Genomic DNA, 24,667 nt, shown 5'->3' on the forward strand with positions numbered 1-24,667 from the left:
ATGACTCAACTACCTTCAGACCTTTCTGCTTCTCAAGCGCACTCTCCTTAGTAATAACAACTACACTCACTTCTGCACCTCCACACCCCTCCCCCCCCCCGACACCCCAATTTCAGGCACATTGCAAGTGTCTTCCACGGTGAAGACTGATGCAAAATACTTAATAAATTTGTCCGACATTCCTTTGTCCCCATTACTACCTTTGCAGCATCATTTTCCAGTGGTCCAGTCACCACTCTCACCTCTCTTTTTATATATATCTGAAAAATCCTACAGTATTCTCTATCAGCTTGTCTACCTTAAATTTTCATCTTTTCTCTCCTCATGTTGCTTTCTGTTGGTTTTTAATTGCTTCACAATTCTCTACTTCCCACTATTTTTGCAATATTATAAGTCTTCTATTTTGCTTTTATGCTGTCCTTGACTTCCCTTGTCAGCCACTGTTACCCCAGCTCCCTTTAGAATACTTCATCTTTAGGATGTATCTATCCTGGGCCTTCCGAATTGCCCCCAGAAACTCCAGCCATTGCTGCCCTGATACCATCCCTGCTAGTGTCTCCTTCCAATCAACGTTGGCCAGCTCCTCTCTCATCCTCTGTAATTCTCTTTACTCCACTGTAATACCGATACATCTGACTTTCTGTTCTCTCTCTCAAAGTGCAGGGTGAATTCGATCATATTATGATCACTGCTGCCTCATGGTTCCTTCACCGTAAGCTCCCTAATCAAATCTGGTTATTTATTTATTGAGATGCAGCATGGAATAGGCTCTTCTGCCCTTCGAGCCATGCTGCCCAGCACTCCCAGATTTAACCCTTGCCTAATCACTGGACAACTTACAATGACCAATTACCCTCCCAACTGGCATGTCTTTGAACTGTGCGAGGAAACAGGAACACCCAAAGAATACCCATGCAGCCACGGGGAGAACGTATAGACTTCTGACAAGTAGCGGTGGGAATACACCACCCAATCCAGAATTGCCTTTCCCTTAGTGGGCTCAACCACAAGCTGCTCAAAAAGGCTATCTCATAGGCATTGGGATTCAGCACCAATCTGACTTTCCTAATTTATCTCAATATTCAAATCCCCCATGACTATTGTAACATTACCCTTATTACAGTCTTTTCTATTTTCCATTGAAATTCATATCCCACATCCTGGCTACTGTTTGGGGGATGTATATAATTCACATCAGGGTCTATTTACCCATGCAGTTTCTTAACTCTACCCACAAAGATTCTACATCTTCCGATCCTATGTCACCTCTTTTTAAGCATTTGATTTCATTTTATACCAATGGAGCCACCCCATCCCCATTGCCTACCTGCCTGTCCTTTCAATATAATGTGTATTCTTGGATGATAAGCTCCCAAACATCAGCTTCTTCCACCCATGACTCAGTGATGCCCACATCACATCTCCCAATCTCTAATGGCACTACAAGATCATCTACCTTATTCTGTATGCTGTGTGCCTTTAAATATAACACCTCCTTCCTGCATTCATCGCGGTTTGCAATTTTGCCCCCATGTTACACTTCAACTCATCCCATTGACTGCAATTTTGCCCTATCTTTTGCCTGTCTTTCCTAACAGCCTCACTGCACAATGCATCGACTTGTATACCGACTGTCCCATCCTCAGTCCTATCAATCTGGTTCCTATTTCCCTGCCAAATTAGTTTAAAACCTCCCCAAAAGCTTTAGCAAACCTGCGCAAAAGGTTATTGGTTGCCCTTGGGTTCAGAAGTACCCTGTCCATTTTGTACAAGTCACACATCTCCCAGAGGAGATCCTGATGATCCAGCAGTCTAAAACCCTGACCTCTGCACCACTTACCATCCTACTTCTGCCCTGACCAGCACATGGTACTGGGTGTGATCTAGAGATGACTACCTAGGAGGTCCTCTCTTCAGAGTCTTCCCTAACTCCCTACACTCACTGCGCAGGACCTCTTCCCCCTTTCTACCTGCGGGTGCTCACCCTCCCTCCTGAAAATCTTCTGCAATCACCCTGAGACATTCTGGACCCTAGCACCTGGGAGGCAACACATCATTCCAGCTTTTCTTTTGCATGTAATTAAAATGGAAAACAATATTATTACCCTTATTACAGCAGGATTTGAGTACAACAATAAAATATCTCACGAAAATTATGTGGCTTCTGTTTGACCATCCTGTCCATCCCCTAACTATTGAGTCTCCTATCACTATCACTCTGCCCGAGTTTACTTTTCCCTTCTAAGTCTCAGAGCCAGTCACAGCCCCTATGGCGTGGCTGCTGCTGCTGTGCCCAGATCAGACATCCCCCCCCCCCACCAGTATTCAAAGGGGTATATTTATTGCTGAGGGGAATGGCCACAGGGGAACCCTACACTGACTGATCACTCCCCTTACTTCTCCCACTGGTCACCATCTCCTATCTGAAGCCCGCACTTTGGGTGTGACTACCTCAGCAGAAGTCTCAGCTATGTGGTTCTTGGCCTCCCCAATTGTCTTCAGTACATTCCACTCCAGCTCCAATTTCTTGACCTTGTCAGTTAGGAGCTGAAGTTGGTGCACTTCCTGCAGTCATCAGGGAGGCCATTCAGTACCCTGAAATCCCACATCTCCCAAGGGGAGCATTCTACTGCCTGAACTCCCTCCCTGCCTGCAGTTGTTATACCTCCAACTTCTCAAACTTATGTGCTCACCTGCGTCCGTTCTCGCCCAAGCCTGCTGAACCAAAGCCTAACCACTCTAACACTGGCCTGCTCCAACAATGGCCGCTCCATTTAAACCTCGCTTCTTTTTATTGGCCCTTGCTAAGTTACTATTAACTCAAGCAATCTCTCGCTCCACAGACAAGTTCTGAAAAGGTCCACTTACTTTTTAAAACAGACACAAGGAACTGTATCTAACTTACTCTGCGATCTCCAGCTTTGCAGGCATTTAATTTCAACAACTATTTTAATTAACAGATTGTTACAAGAGGTAAACATGATCCACAATTGAAATAATTGTTCTGATAAAAGACTAAGCACCAAAACAATAACCTATTCAGCTGCTGATTAGCATGCAGTCTATTTCAAAATTTTCCAATTATTAAATCTTAAAATTCAAGGCTAGAGCACTAGAAATATGCTGCCAGCAAGCTCTGCTCATGTACTGCGGAAACACAGGAGACTGCAGATGCTGGAATCTGGAGCAACAAACAATCTGCTGCTTGCACCATCCTCATGCAGGATTTCAACCTAAAATGTTGACAATTCCTTTCCACTCCAAACGCTGCTCAACCTGTTGAGTTTCTCCAGAAGACTTTTTGTTGCCTGGGTATGAGATTCACTTGGCAGTGAAGCATGTCCAGTTTTTAATTCGACCAGCAGCTGCACATGCCCCTTCACCATGCCTTCAGCTATTCAAACATGCTGCGTCTCATTAAGGCCTTCTACACTTTGATGTCTTTCTTTGACTGTTTAACCAAGCACTTCTCACCTAACACAGTATTTTTCATTGTATTTATTTTTTCCAATGTGCGTCACAGTGTTATATTCCCTTCCCTGCTTATTTTATCAAATGTTATTTATCTGAGCGAAGATTCAGAGCCAAAATTTCTTATTCAGTCTTTCCAATGATGCTGCCAAAATTTAAAAGTGGTTGTAGTCATTACTTTCCTCCACTAGAAGGACAGACTTCATTGGACTGCCTCCATCCAACTAACTTGATCAATTAATAACTGAAACACTTCATCGCAGTTAAAGGATTCTCAAAAAATGTCCTGAAGTGTTGGCACAGATATGTGTGCACATTTTGTTTAGACAATTTTTCCTCGGAACAGAGGCTTCAGTGTGCATGGGCACCACTCGGTAAACAAATCAGGTTTTGTGGAGCATTGCCATCAACAAAAGTGCTGAATGAATGAAACGTTAAATGGGCACCTTATAAAATTGAGCAGATGTGCATATTTTTAATCCATCACCAAGGTAAAATACAATACTACAAGAAATATCATGACTGTGTACATTTCCACAAATCAGTCCCAGTGGCATTATCCAATAACTTCACAACACAGACCCCAAACAGTGAAGTCAAACGCGCTTTGGGTGACTGCTTTGGCAGATGTCTCATTTAGTGTGCAGAGCCGACCCCAAACTTCCAATTAAATGTCACAACAATTCTCCAACTCGCATTCTGACTCATTGGACTAATGTGGTCTTGGCTCCTTACTCACTTGTTAACAAAACACAGCAAATGGTTACAGAACAGCACTCCATCTTTTGCCTGGGCAAAAAGCAGCCTTACAGATTCAATCTTGTGTTCAGAATTTCAGGTCACCTATTTTTCTTTTTTTAGGCTCACTTAACAGTCACTCTTGTCAAATGTTCAAGAGCTGGTCAGGACAAGATGAGAAATCAATGCTCTTGTTCTATGTGGCTGCTGAAAACCTATTCATACTTAGTGCCTCTGGATCATCAGAAACAAAAAACAGAAAATAATTTTTTTTTAAGCAATATGATGGCACAGAGAATACACATTTGAAAAATTCAATATAATGCACATCTATCCAGTTCAAAACTAAATCTACATCAACTGTACTTCAGATCCATTTATCAAACAATTCGCTACTACTCTGGTGCTAAATCTGAAGTATTTCTTACTAAAAGTTTTCACTGTACATTCTTTGCTTAACCATGCAAAATAAGTATGCAATACATTTTACAAATATTTTGAAGGATAAACAGTTCCAATTTGGCATCTACTACACCACAGCCAATACAAAATCAAAACAAAGTCCATTTGGATTTGATTTCCCCAGACTCACATTGCTTGCATTAACCATTATTGCACTGCTATTTTCCTCATATGATCTCCAAGGAGATCATGGATACCAGAAAGAGTCTGTAGCATAGTTCTCATTCATTCCAAAGAGTTATTTTGTCCTTACCTGGAACTGCGGGATACCTGGTCTGGTTTATTTCTATCAGAACGATCTGCAAACCGAAACAAAAAATTATTTTGGATTATTTTGGATTCAGGCGATTTATGCTGTTCTGATCACACAGTTCATTGAATATGATGAGCTGTGAGGAATCGTGTGTGAAAACTGAAGGAACACCTTTATTAATTTATTGTAATAGAGCGTGGACTGCAAAACCCACAGGTGTCATACTTGTGTATTGTCGCTTTGCAGCTTTACAAAAACTCAGCATATTTACATTAATGTTGAACTGATTTCTTTGTGTGAAATAAGTTATTGTTTCAGGTCGAAGGCCCTTAACCAGAGTGGCTGAATTCAAAATTATTTCTATTGCTTGGATTTCTTGAAAGTTGTTCAAAGACACAAATAGATTTTGAAACCAAGAAATTTTTAAAAAGAACATCTGATATGCTACTACCTGTTTTAGATTATCACTCAAATTCAAATCTTACCAGAGTTATTTTACAATTCCACATTCAAACACAAAGTTAAAAATAGAAAATTTTGAAATGTTCAGAGTTTGCATTTGATAAATTATTATTTCTTTCTTCCTGTTGTATTAGAAACACATTGCTCAGAGGTTTCCAAATATTTTCAGACGCTGAAGCTACTCTACTTCACAACTTCATTTTCAAACATGACTTAATACACGATGGACCATGATGCTAGGTTAAATTGCACATCTACTGATCTACATCCCTCAGTTTTCTGCCTCTTCATCTGACTGTCTAAACAGCAAGCATTCTTCTTCTGGTGACAAAATGTTGGGAATTGCATCATGAAGTGTTCAGGAATTCTGGTGTCTTGAGAAAGTTACAAAAATAGGTATTTAGATAAGTGCAATGTATTGGAATACAACCACGTGCAAGCAGAAGTGCAGTTTAAATCGACATGATGACCAGTGCAGACATGATGGGCTGAAGGGCCTGTTCCATGTTCTATTCATATTATGATGTCTCACAAGGAAAATTTATAACATAATCTATTGTGGTACTGTGATTCTTTAAGGTTGTTATAGCTCAGGGGAGTAATGGAGACAAGCTCCCACTACTTATTAAATGCTTCCAATGGCGTGCACCTCAAATTGCCTTTGACAACCAAGTCCGTTTCCTGGCATTTGTGATGATATCACGTGTCACATGTAAGAACCTGATTGGACAGAGTTCAGAGCATGCGCATAAATGACAGAACGATCTAGAAACTTGTATGTTAAAAACATGGTTGCTGTTGCTAATAAAAGTCCTAGTTTTAATTCTTCCAGAATATGGTTTGTTCTTAGTAACTCACGGTACGCAAGCGTTCACATGTGTCTTAGCTACTAAGCCCAGCGGATCCGTTCCTACTAACAGGAGAAGGAGCAAAGGCGGGTTACTGGTGCCTTAAAACCAGTCGATTCGGACAGATGGGGCTCGTCAGCCATGGTTGGCAGCTCATCTAAGAGAAGGAAAACTCTGATCTCAAACCTCTGCTGACTTGCAGCTTCCCCACTCATCAGGAAGGCTTCGGAAGTAAACCCCAAGGGAAAAATTCAGAGCCGGAGTCCCTAACGCAGTTCTACATTGAGTTCAACGCTGACCAGCAACTCCTGCAACACTGCTGGTACCAAACTGTATTGGCCTCTGCCGTTCCTTTGGGTTCATCAGTTGCACGGAGAGGGGGAGCTTGCTACTTGGGCAACATCTTGCTCTCCATATTTTACTGCCCAGCCTTGCGCATCTAGACAGCTAGGATATCCAATATCCATGGTTAACTCTGATCGATGGAGGCCTTAGTCAGTCAGTCATTGTAGTAAAACCACACATCCAATTACTTGATGTGCACAATTAGTACTCATAATATTTAGTGGTTATCTGAATGATCTTGTTACTTAAAAAGTTAATGCAAACATCATATAACTACTGACACAAGTTTTGTAGAGTGCCTAAAAGCAGCAGTACATGTAGACAAACGCCAGGTTTGTGCATTTCAGCCTCTATATCTTCCTGTAGCAGTACTGTTTTGCGAGTTCCAATCTCTTTGGGGATCCGTCATCAGATATTCTTTCTCTTTGCTTTATCGTTATTCGAATTACTAAAGATTCAGAATCACTGATGCAAATCACAATCTGCCATGGAAAAAAGCAACAGTCCCACAGCTATGGGGCAAAATAACTGGCAGTAATTAAAAATAAAAAACTGAAAATTAATGTTTTAAGTCATGATGCTTCATGTCTAAATGCTTAGCAATATAAGCAAATTATTGTACAGTCTGTCATCATGTCAGACTACAATAATTTGCTCATATGGCTAAGCATTTGGTGGAGGACAATGGACACCCTACTTCTAACGAGTGAGAAAGCACAAATGATGGCGTGCACAATATTATTTTAACTCAGTTTTCCTCTCACCATTGTAGACACAGTGGTGAAAGTCACGACTTTTTGCGATTCAATAATCACTGTCCTGTGGGTAAAAGAAGTGCTGTTGAAATCAGATACAAGACTCAGAAGGCACATACAACAAAATAATGGTCCACATCCAAAGATAGCTTCTTTGTTCTAACTAGTTCATTAACAATACTGAGCTGATAGTTTTTGATGAACATATTAGATATATACCTACCTACATAAGGCTTTAGTGTTCTAAATAGGATTCATTTTGTATGGATACTTTCAACACCCGAAATGTATCACAGAGATTCAAACCACAATTAGCCTCAAACTCACAGACAATCCAATCTCAGCCCAGTTATCAAACATCACACGTGATTGATATTTTCAAACAGGAAAGGAAAGATAAGTTAGTTTTGAGTTACTTCAAAGAGCATTTTCAGATTATGTTGGACAGAGTTGAACTCTGTATACTTATTCAGCCACATGTTAATGCACAGAGACATGAGGTGAACATGGAGTGAAAAAATAATTTACATAACCATGGATTTTCTTCTTGATATGTATCATAACTATTCTAAGCCAAGGCATCAATAACCTTTGCACTTACTTCCCTTCCAAAATACTGACTATGCTCACATACGAAACAATGTAAGGTACAGTAGATCATGCTATAAAAGTTGCAGACACCCACATGGCCCTCGATTAGTTAAGGTTGACACTGGATGTTGTGTCCCAGCTGTCTACGTTGTTGGGGCAGTGCCGTCTGTGGCTGACGAGACCAATGTGAGAGTGACAGTCTCTGTTGCAAAGGTTTCATCTATAAGTGGTGTCAGCTCTGCTGGAGCTGTAACGTTCCTTTCTAAGGACACGTTTGTTTTCTGCCACTTTCAGGAATTTTTCTTCGCCTGACATACGAGGGGTGATTGATAAGTTTGTGGCCTAAGGTAGAAGGAGATAATTTTAGAAAACCTAGCACATTTATTTTTCCTACATTTACACACTCAGTCCAGCGGTCGTAGAGCATACGGATCCCTTCTTTGTAGAAGTCGGCATCTTGGACCTCCAGAAGTGGTCCACAGCAGGGGTGGTTTATAAGTTCGTGGCCTAAGGTAGAAGAAGATGAGATATTAACTTCAAATTTTCTGCATTTTCACTCAGAGTTGAACTGCACGTGCGTGTAACGAGAGCTACCTAAGGCCACGAACTTATCAATCACCCCTGCTGTGGACCACCTGGAGGTCCAAGACGCTCTCATTACATGCACGTGCAGTTCAACTCTTTGGGTGAAAATGCAGAAAGTTTGAAGTTAATAACTCATCTCCTTCTACTTTAGGCCACGAACTTATCAATCACCTCTGCTGTCGACCACTTCTACAAAGAAGGTATCTGTATGCTTCACAACCACTGGACTAAGTGTGTACATATAGGAGGGGACTATCTTGAAAAATAAATGTGCTAGGTTTTCTAAAATTGACTCCTTCTATCACAGGCCACGAACTTATCAATCACCCCTCGTAAAGTGTTGTTTCAGGGTGCTTCTCTACCTGGTGCGGTCGGCTGCAAGTTCCTCCCAGCACTCAGTGTTGATGTCCAGTATCTTCATGCTCCATCCTTGTAGTGCAGTTGTGGACGGCCAGCAGTTCTCTTGCCTGAAGACAGCTCACTGGAGAAGATGTCTTTTGGTATGTGGCCATACTGCATGCGGCAGACAAGGCCCAGCCAGCACAGCCTATGCTGTCTGAGCAGGGTTAGACACTAGGGAGGCCGACACGAGACAGAACCTCAGCATTGGGTACTCTGTCTCTCCAGGAGGTGCCCAAGGTGTGATGAAGGCAGCTTAAATGGAAGATGTGGAGCCCTCTCTCCTGCTTAGTGCATGTTGTCCAGGTCTCGCTGCTGTACAGCAGTGTGCTGCTGACACAAGCATTGTACACAGCCATCTTTGTTTTGACTGAGAGTTTGGAGCTCTCCCAGACTCACGTGGTGAGGCAGACAAGCGCTGTTGCAGCCTTCCCAATGCGCTTGTCTGCACAGTCCCCTTCATGGTGTTGTGGAAGGATTCAATCATGGTGGGCAGCATGTTCCCCAGGTTGGTGGGCAGCCTACCTTCGAGCGGATCTGAAAGAGCCCGTCTCTGCTGACCGAGTCAAGTGCCTTGGTAAGATCAATAAACACAACATGAGGGGCTTGCTCTGCTCTCTCTGCACTTCTCCTGGAGTTGGCAGAGAAAGAAAATCATGTCCACAGTTGACCTTCCAGCACAGAAGCCACTCTGTGGCTCCAGGTAGACATGTTCAGCCAACTCCTGTAATCAGACCAAGAAGTCTCAGGCAAAGACTTTGCCAACAACACTTATGAGGGAGATGCCCTGTTTTTGTTACAGTCGCTTCTCTTGCCTTTGTTATTATAGAGAGTTAATGATCTTGGTGTCCCTGATATCCTGTGGTACAGTTCCTTCCTGCCAAAACTGACAGAGGACTTCATGCAGTGGGTGCAGTAGGGTAGTCATGCAGTGCTTGATCAGGTCTGGGGTAATCCCATCATTGCCTGGTACCTTCCCTGAGGCTAAGCTGCAAAGGGCTTGCTGAGCTCCTCTGCATCCAGTTCTTCCATTGTTAGCAAGCACTCAATGGAGTCCAGGGCTGAGGTGGTGACAGTGTTCACTCTGCAGTCCAGGTCAGAGTAATCAACCCATCTCTCTATCCGTTTGCCCTGGTCTTTCCCACTGACGAATCTGGGGGGAGGCATCCTGAGGGGGTTTGAGGGGAGACACCCCGAAGGGATTTGAGGGGACAAAGAGATTAAGGCTGCAGTCTGCCCTCAACTGAGTCACAATTTTCCCCTTAGATTTTTATTGAAGCTAATTGGTCCTGTCAATCACATACGGATACTAATGTTACTTGTTTACTGTCAGTTGTTATGCTCGGCTTTATCCTAATGAATTGATGCAGAAATGCAGAAACCCCATCTCAGCTAAAGAGATAAATCATGAATTCAACATACTCAGCACACAGGAGAATTACCAAAGCATCTGACACTGAGCCACAAGGAGCTATAAAGGTAGATGACCAAAAGCTCAATGAAAGAGATAATGCTTGGCTCATCTTAAAGAGGTAAAGAGCTATAAAGGAGGTTAAACAAATATACACTGTTGCCACTTTACTAGTTACACGTGTACATCTACTCTTTAAAGCAAAAAACAAATCAATGATGTGGCTACAACTCAATGCATAAAAAGCATGCAGACATGGTCAAGAGGTTCAATTGTTGTTCAGACCAAACATCATAATGGGGAAGAAATGTGATCTAAGGACATTGTGGAATAATCGTTGGTGCCTGATGGGGTGACTTGAGTATCTCAGAAACTGCTAACCTCCTGGGATTTTCATGCACAGCAGTCTCTAGAGTTTACAGAGAATGGTGCAAGAAGTATCAAGAAAAAACATCCAGTGAGTGTTCTGTGGGCAAAAACGCCTTGTTAATGGAGAGGTCAGAGGAGAATGGCCAGACTGGTTCAAGCTAATAAGCAGGTGTTACAACAGTGATGTGCAGAAGAGCTTCTCTGAACACACAAGACATCCAGCCTTGAAGTGGATGAGTTACAGCAGCACCACGTATATACACTCAGTGGAGACTTTACCAGCTACAGGACGAGTATTCAGAGATCTGATCAACCAGTCAGATATGCAAATAATTACTACACATAGGATTCAGAGTGCATCTCTCAGTAAAGCACAACACTAAGGGCGAGAACAGTCTGTGGATTAGACAAACCCCAGAGGAATAGTGTCTGTGGAAGCAGTTTAAATATCAGCTTTGGTTTTCCTGATATTTTATTCAAACAGTGCTGTATATTGGACAAGGAATCTGGATACTTAGAGGCTGTGAACTGGCTATGCAAGGTGGCGGGATAACGTCATCAGCACGTCACAAACGCAAGAGATTCTGGAGATGCTGGAAATCCAGAGCAACGCACACAAGACGCTGGAGGAACTCAGCAGATCAGGCAAGATGTATGGAAAAGAATAACCAGTCAACGTTTTGGCTGAGACCCTTCATCAGGACTGAAAAGGAAGGGAGAAGGTGCCAGAGTAAGAAGGTGTGGGGGGGGGGGGAAGTGGGTATTAAGGACAAGCTAGAAGGTTGCTTATTAGGGTACACCTGTACACTGGTGAAGCCAGGTGGGTGGGATAAAGTAAGAAGCTGGGAGATGATAGGTGAGAAAAGAAAAGGGCTGGAGAAGAAGGAATCTGAAGAAGGAAAGAAGAGTGGACCATGGAGAAAGGGAAGGAGGAGAGGCACTAGGGGGAGGTGACAGGCAAGTGAGGAGAAGAAGAGGCCATGGGGGGGGGGAATTGAAGTAGAGGGGAGGGGGAGGGAGAAAAAAATTACTGGACGCTGGAGAAATCAATGTTCATACCATCAGGTCGGAGGCTACTTAGATGGGATATGAGTGTTGGTCTTCCAACCTGAGAGTGGCCTCATCAAGGAGCAACATGTCAGAATGGGAATGGGGATAGGAATTAAAACAGTTGGCCACCAGGAAATTCAGCTTTTCGCAGATGGAGCAGAGCTGCTCGACAAAGCGGTCCCCAATTGACAACAGGTCTCACCAACCTAGAGGAGGCCGCATCAGGTACAGTAGATGACCCCAAAAGATTTGTAGGTGAAGTGTTGCCTCACCTGGAAGGACTGTTCGGGGCCCTGAATGGAGGCGAATGGGCAGGTGAAGTGCTTTGGCCACTTGCAGGGATATGTGCCAGAGGGAGGTTAATGTGGTGGGATAAATGGACTAGAGAGCGATCTCTGTGGAAAGAAAGTGGTGGTGGTGGGTGGGGGGAGGTAAAGATACGTTTGGAGGTATGGTCCTGTTGAAGATGGTGGAAACTGCATACAATGATATGTTGGATCATGTGTTGAAATTGATGAGCTCAGCATGGGTACATGAGGCAGCACCAATGCAGTCATCAACATAGTGCAGGAAGAGTTGGGGAGCTTTACCAGGGAAGGCTAGGAATGTGGACTGTTCCACATATAATCTGTAGCCAACAAAAAGGCAGATACAGCTGGGGTCCATGCGGGCGACAATGTCTAAACTTTGAGTTTGGAGAAAGTGGAAGCAGCCGAAAGAGAAATTGCTGAGGGCGAGGACCAGTTCAGCCAGATGGAAGAGGGTAGTGCTGGAGGGAAACTCTGTTGTCGAGAAAGAAGCAGAGAGCTTTAAAGCTTTCTTGATGGGAGATAAAAGTGTCATCCATGGTGAAAATGAGGTGATCAGGGCCAGGGAACTGAAAGTTGTTGAGGAGATCGAGAGCATGTTATGTGTCGGTTCATGGCCTTATCTTTGCCTCAATGAGGCCACTCTCAGGTCGGAGGAGCAAAACCTCATATTCCGTCTGGGGTGTCTCCAACTTGATGGCATGAACATTGATTTCTCCAACTTCTGGTACTTTCTCTCTTCCCTTTTCTTCAATTCCCCTCTCTGGCCTCTTACCTCTCCTCCTCATCTGCCTATCATCTCCTCCTGGAGCCTCTCCTCTTTCCCATTCTCCCATGGTTCATTCTCCTCTCCTATTGGATACCTCCTTCTCTAGCGCTTTACCTTTTCCATCTATCACCTCTTGGCTTTTCACTTCATCCCCCCTCCCCCACACACCTGGCCTCACCTATTACCTTCTAGCTTGTCCTCCTTTCTCTCTCCCCACCTTCTGGTTTCTTCCCCCTTCCCTTCCAGTCGTAATGAAGGGCCTCAGCCCCAAACGTCAACTGCCTATTCATTTCCACAGATGCTTCCTGGCCTGCTGAGTTCCTCCAGCACTTTGTGGGTGAGTAGATCGCTGAAGCTACATTTTAGGATGATGTTCCATGGATCGGCATGAGAAAATTATGAAGGTTTTCCAGTAGTTTTCATTTATTCAGTGACCAACTCTTTAACCCCTTCTCCACCAAACTTGCCAAAAATCAAACATGATTGGATCAGCTATTTGGGTTTGTAGTGTATTTCTATGTTACATTGACTGTTCTATTTATTATAAATTACTATGATTGCCCATTGCACATTTAGACGGAGACGTAATGTAAAGATTTTTACTCCTCATGTATGTGAAGGATGGAAGAAATAAAGTCAATTCAATCTAATCTCTGGCGAGGACATTAAAGTTGAAAAATTTTCCACTACACAAGATTTGCATAGCTCATGAATTCCTGCATGACATACAGCTTTAAAGTTCGCCTGACCACAGTGTTCTTTACACTCAAAACTCACCAAGTCATAAAACTGACACAGGTTGAAATGAACACCACAAGCTATACTAATTTACTTCATGTCTATCTAACATTCAGCAATCTCAAGCAAGGTACATAATCTCTGTCTGTACAGATATGTCAACACAATATGCACATCATCAGTGACGTAACCACAGCCAAAAGTCAGTATAAATAGCCATATTCTTTTAACAGCTACTGAAGGATGGAACAACTCTACCATACATCGTTCAAGAAAACCTGCAAGAAGAAGGGATAACCTTTTCTCCTACCTGCGTAAATATAGAGCCTGTGGCCCCTTGGAGCTGCTATCTCTTCGCTGAAAACAAATACACAGATCGGCTAATAATCAGTGCTAATGCAGCTTCCTTTTCGGGCAACACCTAGTGTCCAACAGGAATGCTGTTTTTCAGGAAGTTGAGAGAATGCTTTTCATTGTTCCTGTACAGGAAGTATCTCTCTATTCAGGCCCAACAGGGCTGGTCTAATTTATGACAAGTAGGCGCAGGAGAGAAAACAAAGAGAGAGGAGGAGCATAAAGTGAACAATTAAACATACATAGTTTGTTCTGTTCATTCCAATTAAGGATTAAAATTCCAATTACCTAACATGCTGATGTGGGCAATTGGATTCAACACAATTTACATTTGGTTCCTGGCACAGTAAGTTATTTTCGGGTCATTTCAGCTAATACGTGGATTTCCAAAAAAGGGCAATAGTGTGTTGATACTCCATTCCCACACCAGCTTTTATCTGACCAAAATCTCTTGCACATTGACTCTGACTGCGTGGGCATGGATGGGAGGGAGGAATGGGACGTGTTTTTGCTGTTGTTTGTTGCTTGTTGTGTTCTGTGTTGTTCCTCCAAGCATTGTGGCATGCTACATTGGGGACAGAATGTGTGTCGAAGCTTGGGCATGTTGGTTGTTAATGCAAATTATGCATTTCCTTAACACCATAAGACGTAGGAGCAGAATTAGGCCACTCTGCCCATCAAGTTTGCTTCACCATTACATCATGGCTAAATTATTATCCCTCTCAATCCCACTCTCTTGCCTTCTCCCCGTAAACTTTGACGCCCTGAATAACCAAGAACCTTATCAACCTCCATTTTAAATATACTCAATAACTGGGCCTACACAGCCATCTGCAGCAATGAATTCCACAGAGCTATCACCCTCTGGCCAAAAAAATTCTTTCTCATTTTTGTTCTAAATGGATGTCCCTCTTTTCTGAGGCTGTGCCCCCGGTCCTAGACTCACCCACTTATCCTCTCCACATCCACGCTGTCTAGGCCTTTCAATATCCAATAGGGTTTAAAGAGATCCCCCTTCATTCTTCTAACCTCCTGTGAGTACAGGCCCAGGGCTGTCAAATGCTCCTCATACGTTAACCCTTCCATTGCTGGAATCATTCTTGTGAACCTCCTCTGGACTCTCTCCAACACCAGCACATCCTTCCTTAGATAAGGGGCCCAAAACTGCCCACAATACTCCAAGTGCAGTCTGCCTGATGCCTTATAAAGCCTCAGCATTACATCGTTGCTCTTATATTCTAGTCTTCTCGAAATGAATGCTAACATTGCATTTGCCATCCTTACCAAACACACAATCTGCAAGTTAGCCTTTGGGGAATCCTGCACAAGGACTCCCAAGGCACTTTGCACCTCTGATTTTTTAAACTTTATCCCTGCTTAGAACATAGTCTACGGTTTTATTCCTTTTACCAAAGTGCATGACCATACACTTCCCTACGCTATATTCCATCTGCCACTTCTTTCCCCTCTCTGCCAATCTGTCCAGGTCCTTCTGCAGACTCCTTGCATCATCAACACTACCTGCCCCTCCACATACCTTTGTATTGTCTGCAAACTTGGCCATAAAGCCATCAATTCTGTCATTCAAATTGCTGACATATAATGTAGAAAAAGTAGTCCCAATACCGAGTCCTACGGAACACCGCTTGTCATCGGCGGCCAATCAGAATAAGTCCCCTTTATTCCGACATTTTGCCTCCTGCCAGTGAGCCAATTTTCTATCCGTGCTAGTACCTTTCCTGTAATACCATGGGCTCTTATCTTCTTAAGCAGCCTCACATGCGGCACCTTGTCAAAGGCCTTTTGAAAATCCAAATGAACAACATTCACTCACTCTCCTTTCTCTATCCTGCCTGTTGTTTCCTTAAAGAATTCCAACAGATTCCTCCTTAAGGAAACTATGGGCTATGGCCCATGAACCTAACCCTATTTTATCATGTGCCTCCAAGTACACCGAAACCTCATCCTTAATGATGGACTCCAACATCTTTCCAACCACTCATGTCAGGCTAACTAGCATATAATTTTCTTTTTTCTGCCTCCCTCCCTTCTTAAAGAGTGGAGTGATTTGCAATTTTCAGGTCCTCCAGAACCATTCAAGAATCTAGTGATTTTTGAAAGATTATTATTGATGTCTCCACAATCTTCTCAAAAACCTGTGTGTAGTCCATCTGGCCCAGCTGACTAACCTACCTTCAGATTTTCCAGCTTCCCAAGTACCTTCTCCTTAGTAATAGCAACTACTCTCAATTCTGTTCCCTGACACTCTCCAATTTCTGGCATTCTGTTGGTGTCTTCTACAGAAGACTGACATAAATAAGTTTATCCACCCATTACTACCTCTGGTGTGTCATTTTCCAGTGGTCCAATACCCACTCTCGCCTTTCTTTTACTCTATCCGAAAAAACTTTTGGTGTCCTTCTTGATATTATTAGCTAGATAACCTTCTTATTTCATCTTTTCTCCCTTTTTTTTAAGTTGCCTCCTGTTGGTTTTTAAAAGTTTCACCATCCTCTAAGTTCCCACTCATTTTTACTATATATACATGCTTTTTCTTTTGCTTTAATGCTGTCTTTGATTTCCCTTGTCAGTCATGGTTGCCTTATCCTACCATTAGAATATTTCTTCACCTTTGGGATGTACCTACCCTGTGCTTTCTGATTGCCCCAGAAACTCCAGCCATTACTGTTATGCCATCAACCCTGCTAGCGTCTCCTTCCAATAAACTGTGATCTTCTTTTAGCCACGACTCAATGGTGCCCACAATGTCATATTTGCCAATCTCTGGCCGTGCTACAAGATCATCTGCTTTGTTCCATATACTGCTTGCATTCCAATGTAACGCTTTCAGTCCTGTATTCGTCAACCTTTTCAATTTTGTCCCCATGTTGTACTTCAACTCACCCCACTGACTACAATTTTGCCCTATTATCTGCCTGTCCTTCCTCACAGTCCCACTACACGCTGCATCGCCTTGTATAACAACTGTCTCATCCTCAGCCCTATCACTCCGGTTCCCATATCTCTGCCACCTTGGCTGAAACCCTCCCCAACAGCTCTAGCAAACCTTGCCCGCTAGGAAATTGGTCCCCTTTGGGATTCAGGTGTAACCTGTCCTTTCTGTACAGGTCATAGCTTCTCCAGAAGAGATCCCAATGACATCACTCTACGTTTTGATGTATAGATGACAAATATACTTGAATACTGACTTCACTCTCTTTTTCTTTTCTCTTTCCCTGTTCACTTCACTGCCAATCACTGCAGCATGGAACGCACTCAGACACAAGATTCTGCAGATGCTGGTTCCTTGAGCAACACAAACAAAATGCTGGAACCAAGACCTGGCACGAAACGCCGACTCTTTAACAAGAATGAGAAGAGATCTTATAGAAACATATAAAGAATGAGAGATCTTATAGAAACATATAAAATTATGAAAGGGATAGATAAGATAGAGGCAGTAAAGTTGTTTCCATTGGTAGGTGAGACTAGAACTAGGGGATATTGCCTCAAGATTCGGGGGAGTAGATTTAGGATGGAGATGAGGAGGAACCGCTTTTCCCAGAGAGTGGTGAATCTGTGGAATTCTCTGCCCAATGAAGCAGAGGAGGTTACCTCAGTAAATATATTTAAGACAAGGTTGGATAGATTTTTGCATTGTAGGGGAATTGAGGGTTATGGGGAAAAGGCAGGTAGGTGGAGTTGAGTCCATGGTCAGATCAGCCATAACCTTATTGAATGGCGGAGCAGGCTCGAAGGGCCATATGGCCTACTCCTGCTCCTATTCTTATGTTCTTAGGTTTATTCCTCTCCATAGATGCTGCCTGATATACAGTGTATATCATAAGCACAATAGTTTCTGCAGATGTTGGAAATCCAGAATAACACACACAAAATGTTGGAGGAACTCAGCAGGTCAGGCAGCATCAATGGAAGGAAATAAACCATTAACATTTTGGGCTGTGACCCTTCATTGGGATTGGGAAAGAAGGCATAAGAAGCTAAAATAAGAAAATGGTGGTAGGGGAGAGGAGCACAGCTGGCAGGTGATAGGTGAGACAAGGTGAGTGGGTGGGGGGGGAATGATATGAGAAGCTGGCAGGTGATAGGTGAGACAAGGTGAGTGGGTGGGAGGGAGGGGGGAATGATATGAGAAGCTGGCAGGTGATAGGTGAGACAAGGTGAGTGGGTGGGGGGGGAATGATATGAGAAGCTGGCAGGTGATAGGTGAGACAAGGTGAGCGGGTGGGAGGGAGGGGGGAATGATATGAGAAGCTGGCAGGTGATAGGTGGCAGAGGTACAGGGTTGAAGAAGGAATCTGATAGGGGAGCACAGTGGACAATGAAGTAAAGTGAAGGAGGTAGTGGGCAGGTCATTAGGTTAGGAGAGGAGAAGAAGTGAGAGGATCACCAAAATGCGGAATGGAAAGGGAAAAGTGGGGTGCAGAGGGGATGGAGACAGAGGGAAGTGACTACCAAAAGTCAAAGAAATCAATGTTCATCCATTGTTCTACAAACTGGTGTTCATCAACTCCCCGACTCTCTCCGCACAATCTCAACCTCACCTTTAAACCTGCAGACAAGGGCAACGCTACTGTAGTCTGGCAGATTGACTAACCTTGTTGAAGCCAGATGGTAGCTCTCAGACAGATCCTCTTACTTACCCATTAAGAAGCATCAAACCAATGTTTCCCCTCACCATCATGAATCTCTTCAACCCTGGAGATCTACCAACTAGTGCTACCAATCTTATAGCTCCCATACCCCGCACTGCTCATTTCTACCTCCTACCGAAGCATAACTATTCTGGCATAAACACCGGGTAGGCAGGAAGTGCCTCCAATACATTTTGCACTTCTTTCTCTCTCCTGTTCTCAATCATCTATTTTTATTTCCATCTCCTCTGGACAAACAACACACCATGAAACTTTCTTTGTTCTACTCACTTCCTCCTTTTTACAACAGCTTAAAATGTCCTGGGTTTCTCTGACGAAACATTGACCTGAAATGTTAGTTCAGGTTTTCTGTCCACAGATGCTGCCTAACACGCTGAGCATCTCCAGTATTTTCTGTTGTAATCTCTGATTTTACTTTTGGTTTGCATCCATTCTAGCCCCATTGCAAAATACCTGCAAGATACTGATTAGTTTAAGGAGATCAAAGTATTTATTTTGATTACATGTTGGTTTACTTGTGATTCGTTGATTCCAAAGTTCAAATATATGGCTTCTCCCTCTTACTTAGTACCCAAGAAATGCATCACTATCTAATTGTACTTAAGCAAGTACCCGACTCCTAAAATATAATCTTATTTAATGTGCTTAAATGAAACCAATTCCCATCTCCTGGAAAGCAATTTTATTGATTACATACTCTTTTTATGTAAGTTTATGCAGCTTTCTAAGATTTTTTTTGATGATGTGTGGTAGCAGTAATCTCTTATTTCCTGCATTTTATTACCCTTAATAATATAACTTTTGAAATAACGTAAGAATAACACACATGCAAAGAACAGTAAATGACTTCATCTGATAAGAGTGACATTTGCGCATGACCCGAATATAATTTGAAATAGAAAACAAAACATGCAATTAAAATTCATGAGTCCACTGTTTGCTAGAGTTAATAAACAAAGGTTAAATGTGATCCAGCAGTAGCAAACTGCATCAGAAGGTTTGACCTCAAGCATCTAAACCAGTCACACAGTCTAGTATCGTTCTGCACTGTCGGAAGTACCATTTTTGTCACTGAGCAGCAGTAATGATGAGCCACTGGGCTGCTGTCACACTGTTCCAGTGAGCTAGGTTGGAAGAATGAGAGGGGATCTCATTGTCATGTACTTAGGTAGAGTAGACACAGGGAGGATGTTTCCTATAGAGGGGGAGTCTAGGACTAGAGAGCACAGCCTTGGAATAGAAGGACGTTCCTTTAGAACAGAAAATTCATTGCCACAGACAGCTGTGAAGTTAAGAAGTTCTTGGTTAATCAGCGCATCAATGGCTATGGGGAGAAGGCAGGAGAATGCGGTTGAGAAGGACAACAGATCAGCCATGATGGAAAGGTGGAGCAGACTCAATGGGCCGAGTGGCCTAACTCAGCTCCTATGTCTTATGGGTGTATGGTATTATGGAATTGCATCGTTTGCATTAACAACCAACATGTCTGAGAAAGTGCTGGAGGCCCAATTCTAACCGAACTACATCTTATAGTCTCTGTGGAGTCTTGCAAGCTCTCCTTCAGATCCCATGGCTTTCTTCCTCAGTTTTTCTCCCACAGCACAAAAATGCAATGGTAGGTTAACGGTTAACAGACTTAGTGTAGACGGGTGGCACCAGAACTGGGAAACGTAGATGGACATGTGAGTAAATATACACACTGAGAACACAGAAAATAGGATTAGGAGTAAATAATATGATCTTTTTTGAGCTCTCAACCTCATTGTTCTGCTTCCTATAACCCTTATTTCCCCTGCAGCCCACACATCCTATCTAGTATGAGTACACTAAATTACTCAGCATCAACAGTTCACAGAGGTAAGAATTCCAATGATTCTAAGAGAAGAAATTTGATATTTCAATCGTGTGATCAACTCCTTCACCCTGAGACTAAGCCCTCCTGGCTGAATAAAACTTGTGCATTAGACTGGGTGTCATTTTGATTATTAAACAATTCCATTTCCCAAGCTCTCTGGCTTGCATATACAGTGGTGGATGGCAGGATCAGTGCAAGACAAAACACTATGTATCACAGAGTTTCTCCTCAACTGCCACCATAATCAACAGGATCTTACCACCAAACACATATTTACACCCCAATCTCTGCTTTCTGCAGGGATTGCACTCTCCGTGATTCCCTTGTCCATTTTTCCCTCCCCACTCACTCCTGGTAATTATCCCTGCAAATGGAAGAAGTACTACACCTGTCCATTTACCCCCTCCCTAATCACCGTTCAGGGCCCCAAGCAGTTCTCCCAGGCGAGAAACACTTCACCTACAAGTCTGTCAGAGCCATCTACTGTATCCAGTGCTCCCGATGCGGCCTCCTCTACATCGCTGAGACCCAGTGTAGACTGGGGGACCTCTTTGTCAAGCATCTTCACTCCGTCCGTAACAAGCAGGATTGCCAGGGTCCAACTATATTAATTCCACTGCCCATTCCCATTCTGACATGTCAGTCCATGGCCTCACTCACTGCCATGAAAAGGCCACTCTCAGGTTGGAGGAGCAACACCTCATATTCTTTCTGGGTGGTCTCCAACCTGATGGTATGAACATCGATTTCTCTAACTTCTGGTAATTTCTCTCTCCACCCCCCCACACTTTTTCCATTCCCCATTCTGGATCACCTCTTACCCCTTCTCTTCTCCTCACCTACCTATCACCTCATTCTGGTGCTCCTCCTTCCCTTTCTCCCATGGTCCACCCTCCTCTCTTTCTTCTTCACCCCTTTACCTTTTCCACCTATCACCTCCCAGTCTCTCGCTTCATCCTCCCCTCCCCCCAGCCACCTACCTTCCCCCCTCACCTGATATCCTTCTAGCTTCTACTGCTTTCCCTCCCCTACTTTCTTATCCTGGCTTCTTCCCCCTTCCTTTCCAGTCCTGATGAAGGGTCTCACCCTGAAATGTCGGCTCTTTATTCCCTTCCATCAATGTAGCCTGGCCTGCCAAGTTCCTCCAGCATCTTGTGCGTGTTATTCTGGATTTCCAGCATCTGCAGAAACTCTTGTGCTCATGATTTCACTGAATACCGGGCAGCATCTATGGAGAGCAATAGAGTCAGTGTTTCGCCCTAGGTCTCGGCTCAAAACGTCAACTGTTCATTCCTCTCCATAGATGCTGCCCGATCTGCGAGTTCCTCAGCACTTTTTGTGTGTTGCTCAGGATTTCCAGCATCTGCAGAATCTCTTGTGTTTCTAAAACACTGTACACAATGCCTTGATAAAGTAGTCAGCCCTCAACCCTTTGTTCACATTAGAGTATTACATCCAAGGATTTTGATCAATTTAACTGAGAATTCTTATTTGTGAATAACATGCTCTTTTTCACAGTACAGCCCCCAATACAGGGAAAATTGTGAAGCATGATAAACTAAAAATTTAAAAACTGAAATGTCAGCAATTCAAAACTATTCATCCCCCTTTGCTCAGTACTTGGTTGAACCACCTCTCACAACAGCAATTACAGCCAGTAGTCTTTTTGGATAAGTCTCTATTCGCTTTGCACAACATGATGGAGCAAGGTTTGACCATTCCTCCTTGCAAGATTGCTAAACTAGGCCAGGTTAATTGGGGAGTGGCAGTGGACAGCAATCTCGAGGTCTTGCCAAAAGTGTTCAATCAGGTTATGGTCAAGATTCTGACCAGGCCACTGAAGGATATCAATTTTCATCGTTTGAAGCCACCCCATGCCTGCTCTTGCAGTGTGCCTGCTGAAAGATGAGGTTCCTCCCAGTTTAAGCTTTTCAGTAGGTTTTGATCCAGGGTCTCTCTGTATTAAGCAACATTCATCTCTCCATCAATCCTGACCAGATTTACAATTCCTACTGCTGAAATTCACCCCATAGCATGATGCTACCTGCACCATACTTTATAGTAGGGATGGTGTCGCCTGGCTGAAGCGCAGTATTAGATTACCGCTAAAAAAAAAATCCACATCCTTGCCCATAGAGACTTTGCAAAGTATCACTTAGAAGATACTATAAAGATAGAAGATATGAAGCAGTAACACCAAAGCCTCCAAGATCCTGTTGTTTCTTGATGATGCGGTTGGTGCTCTCCTAAATGGATGTGATAGTCCTGCCCTTTTGCTGCGGTTGGTGTGGCTGCCGTGAGTATCGTGAGGCCATGCACATGCATCAGGCTGTGGCATCCATGATGGCCAATTGGGTCTCGGGTGAAAGGCAGCTTGTTGATTTTTGGCGAATGAGCAATTTTATACGAATATATAACCCTGAACTTTGCCTGCATTCTGTAAGTTAGCGCATTTTAATTCCATTTAGCCGAAAAAAGTGCCTCTGTAATGCACCGTTTGCGCTAAATGAAGGTCACAAACAGACAAACAGACAGACAGAGCATGAAAGTTTTAGTAGAATATAGATAAAGATGTGGTAAAAGGTCTTGTGGTCGGATGAGATTAAAATGGAACACTTTGGCCTCAACATTAAGCAGCACGTGTGGCATAAATCTAATATTGTCCATATAAGACATTACATGTAATTCTCATTTATGTGAACAAAGGGTTGTGGGCCGAATAATTTTTAAAGGCACTGTATACTGTTGTGTGTGCTGCAGACTAATCTAGAATGAATGCCAATCTTTCCTGATAACATTATTACACTGATCAATAAAAACACTCCCCCTAGTATTTCACGTCCAATGCCATCATTTCAATCTCCTGACTGGATGAACAGGAGTTTGTAAATTAGTTCCAAGTATACTTACAATGAGTAGGAATGGTGCAAATATTCAATTCAATTAAATGCAGTACAGCCTTTCCTTAAAAGAAAAGCTTCTGCTCAAGTGAATTAGTGTAATCAGGAGATCATGATTTCTGAAACACCCAATCTAAACAAAGCTCAAAGTTCAAAGTAAATTTATTATCAAACGAGATATACGTCACCATATATAACCCTGAGATTTATTGTCTTTTTAGTACACTCAATATATCTATAATCGAATAATAACCATGATAGAATCAATAAAATACTGCACAAACTTGGGCATTCAACCAGTGTGCAAAATACAAAAAGAAAGACATAATAATAATAAATTAATAAGCAGTAAATATCGAGAGTATGAGATGAAGAGTCCCTGAAAGAAGGTCTATATGTTGTGTGTACCTTTTCAGTCAACACCAGTGAGATAGAGTTTTTGAAGTTTTCCCCATCAGAATGGCAAATTTAAAAACTGCAATTTTCACACCAGCTCTATGCTTTAGTTTAAAACAAATCACAGGAATGCAAGAAAATAGGAGCAGGAGTAGGCCATCAGGCCCCTCAAGCCTGACATGCCATTTAATATGTTCACGGCTAATCTATTCTGACCTCAACTTTTCTTCTGTGCCACTTCTCCATATCCCTCTATCCCTCAATCCACCAAATATTTATATAACATTACTTTAAATACTGTGCATAATGATCCAGCTTCCACCACCTGCCACAGGTGAGAATTCCAGAAATTCACCACCCCCACGAGAAGAAATTTCTACATACTTCAATCTTAAATGACTACCCCCTTAAAATTGTAACTATTTTTTCAAGACTCTCTCTAATGAAAACAGTTCCAAGTTCTATCCAGACAAGCCACATCAGGCATGTTTGAATAAGTCACCCCTATTTCTCTAAACCAGATGCACTGATGGTCCAGTGGTAAAATTCTCACCTGCCCAGCAGGGGCCCACGTTTGATTCCTGGCCAACACAACGATGATGCTTTAACAAATTTCATGACGTATGCCAATGATATTAAATCTGATTCTGATTCTGAATATAGGCTCCAACTATTTAGTAGGACAACCCTCTCATTCTACCCTGGTAAATCTTTTTTTTTACTGGCTCCAATGTTATTATATATTTTCTTTAAATAAGAGGACCAAAAACATGCAATATTTCAGGTGAGGCCTTACCAGAATGGCAGAGAATTCCCAAGATCTGTACAATCAACAAAATCTCCCTATTCTTCAAGTCAAGCCCTTTTGAATTGAAGGCCAAATGATTTGATTTCTCTTGCTGAAGTGCCTGACTTTGCACTTCCCTGCATTA

The 24,667-nt window shown here is 42.8% G+C and overlaps 1 protein-coding gene across 3 annotated transcripts in view; it reads right to left on the reverse strand.

The window, feature by feature from the left end:
* sh3d19 (SH3 domain containing 19) overlaps positions 1-24,667 on the reverse strand; it is a 136,115-nt gene that overhangs the window by 88,888 nt on the left and 22,560 nt on the right. For all 3 annotated transcript variants that reach the window (XM_072256053.1, XM_072256054.1, XM_072256055.1), the window contains exon 3: positions 4,925-4,970. In XM_072256053.1, the coding sequence (XP_072112154.1) occupies positions 4,925-4,970 (46 nt within the window). The remainder of the gene's footprint in view (positions 1-4,924; positions 4,971-24,667) is intronic.

This window comes from Mobula birostris, chromosome 4 (assembly GCF_030028105.1).
Source record: "Mobula birostris isolate sMobBir1 chromosome 4, sMobBir1.hap1, whole genome shotgun sequence".
NCBI classification, from domain to species: Eukaryota; Metazoa; Chordata; class Chondrichthyes; order Myliobatiformes; family Myliobatidae; genus Mobula; species Mobula birostris.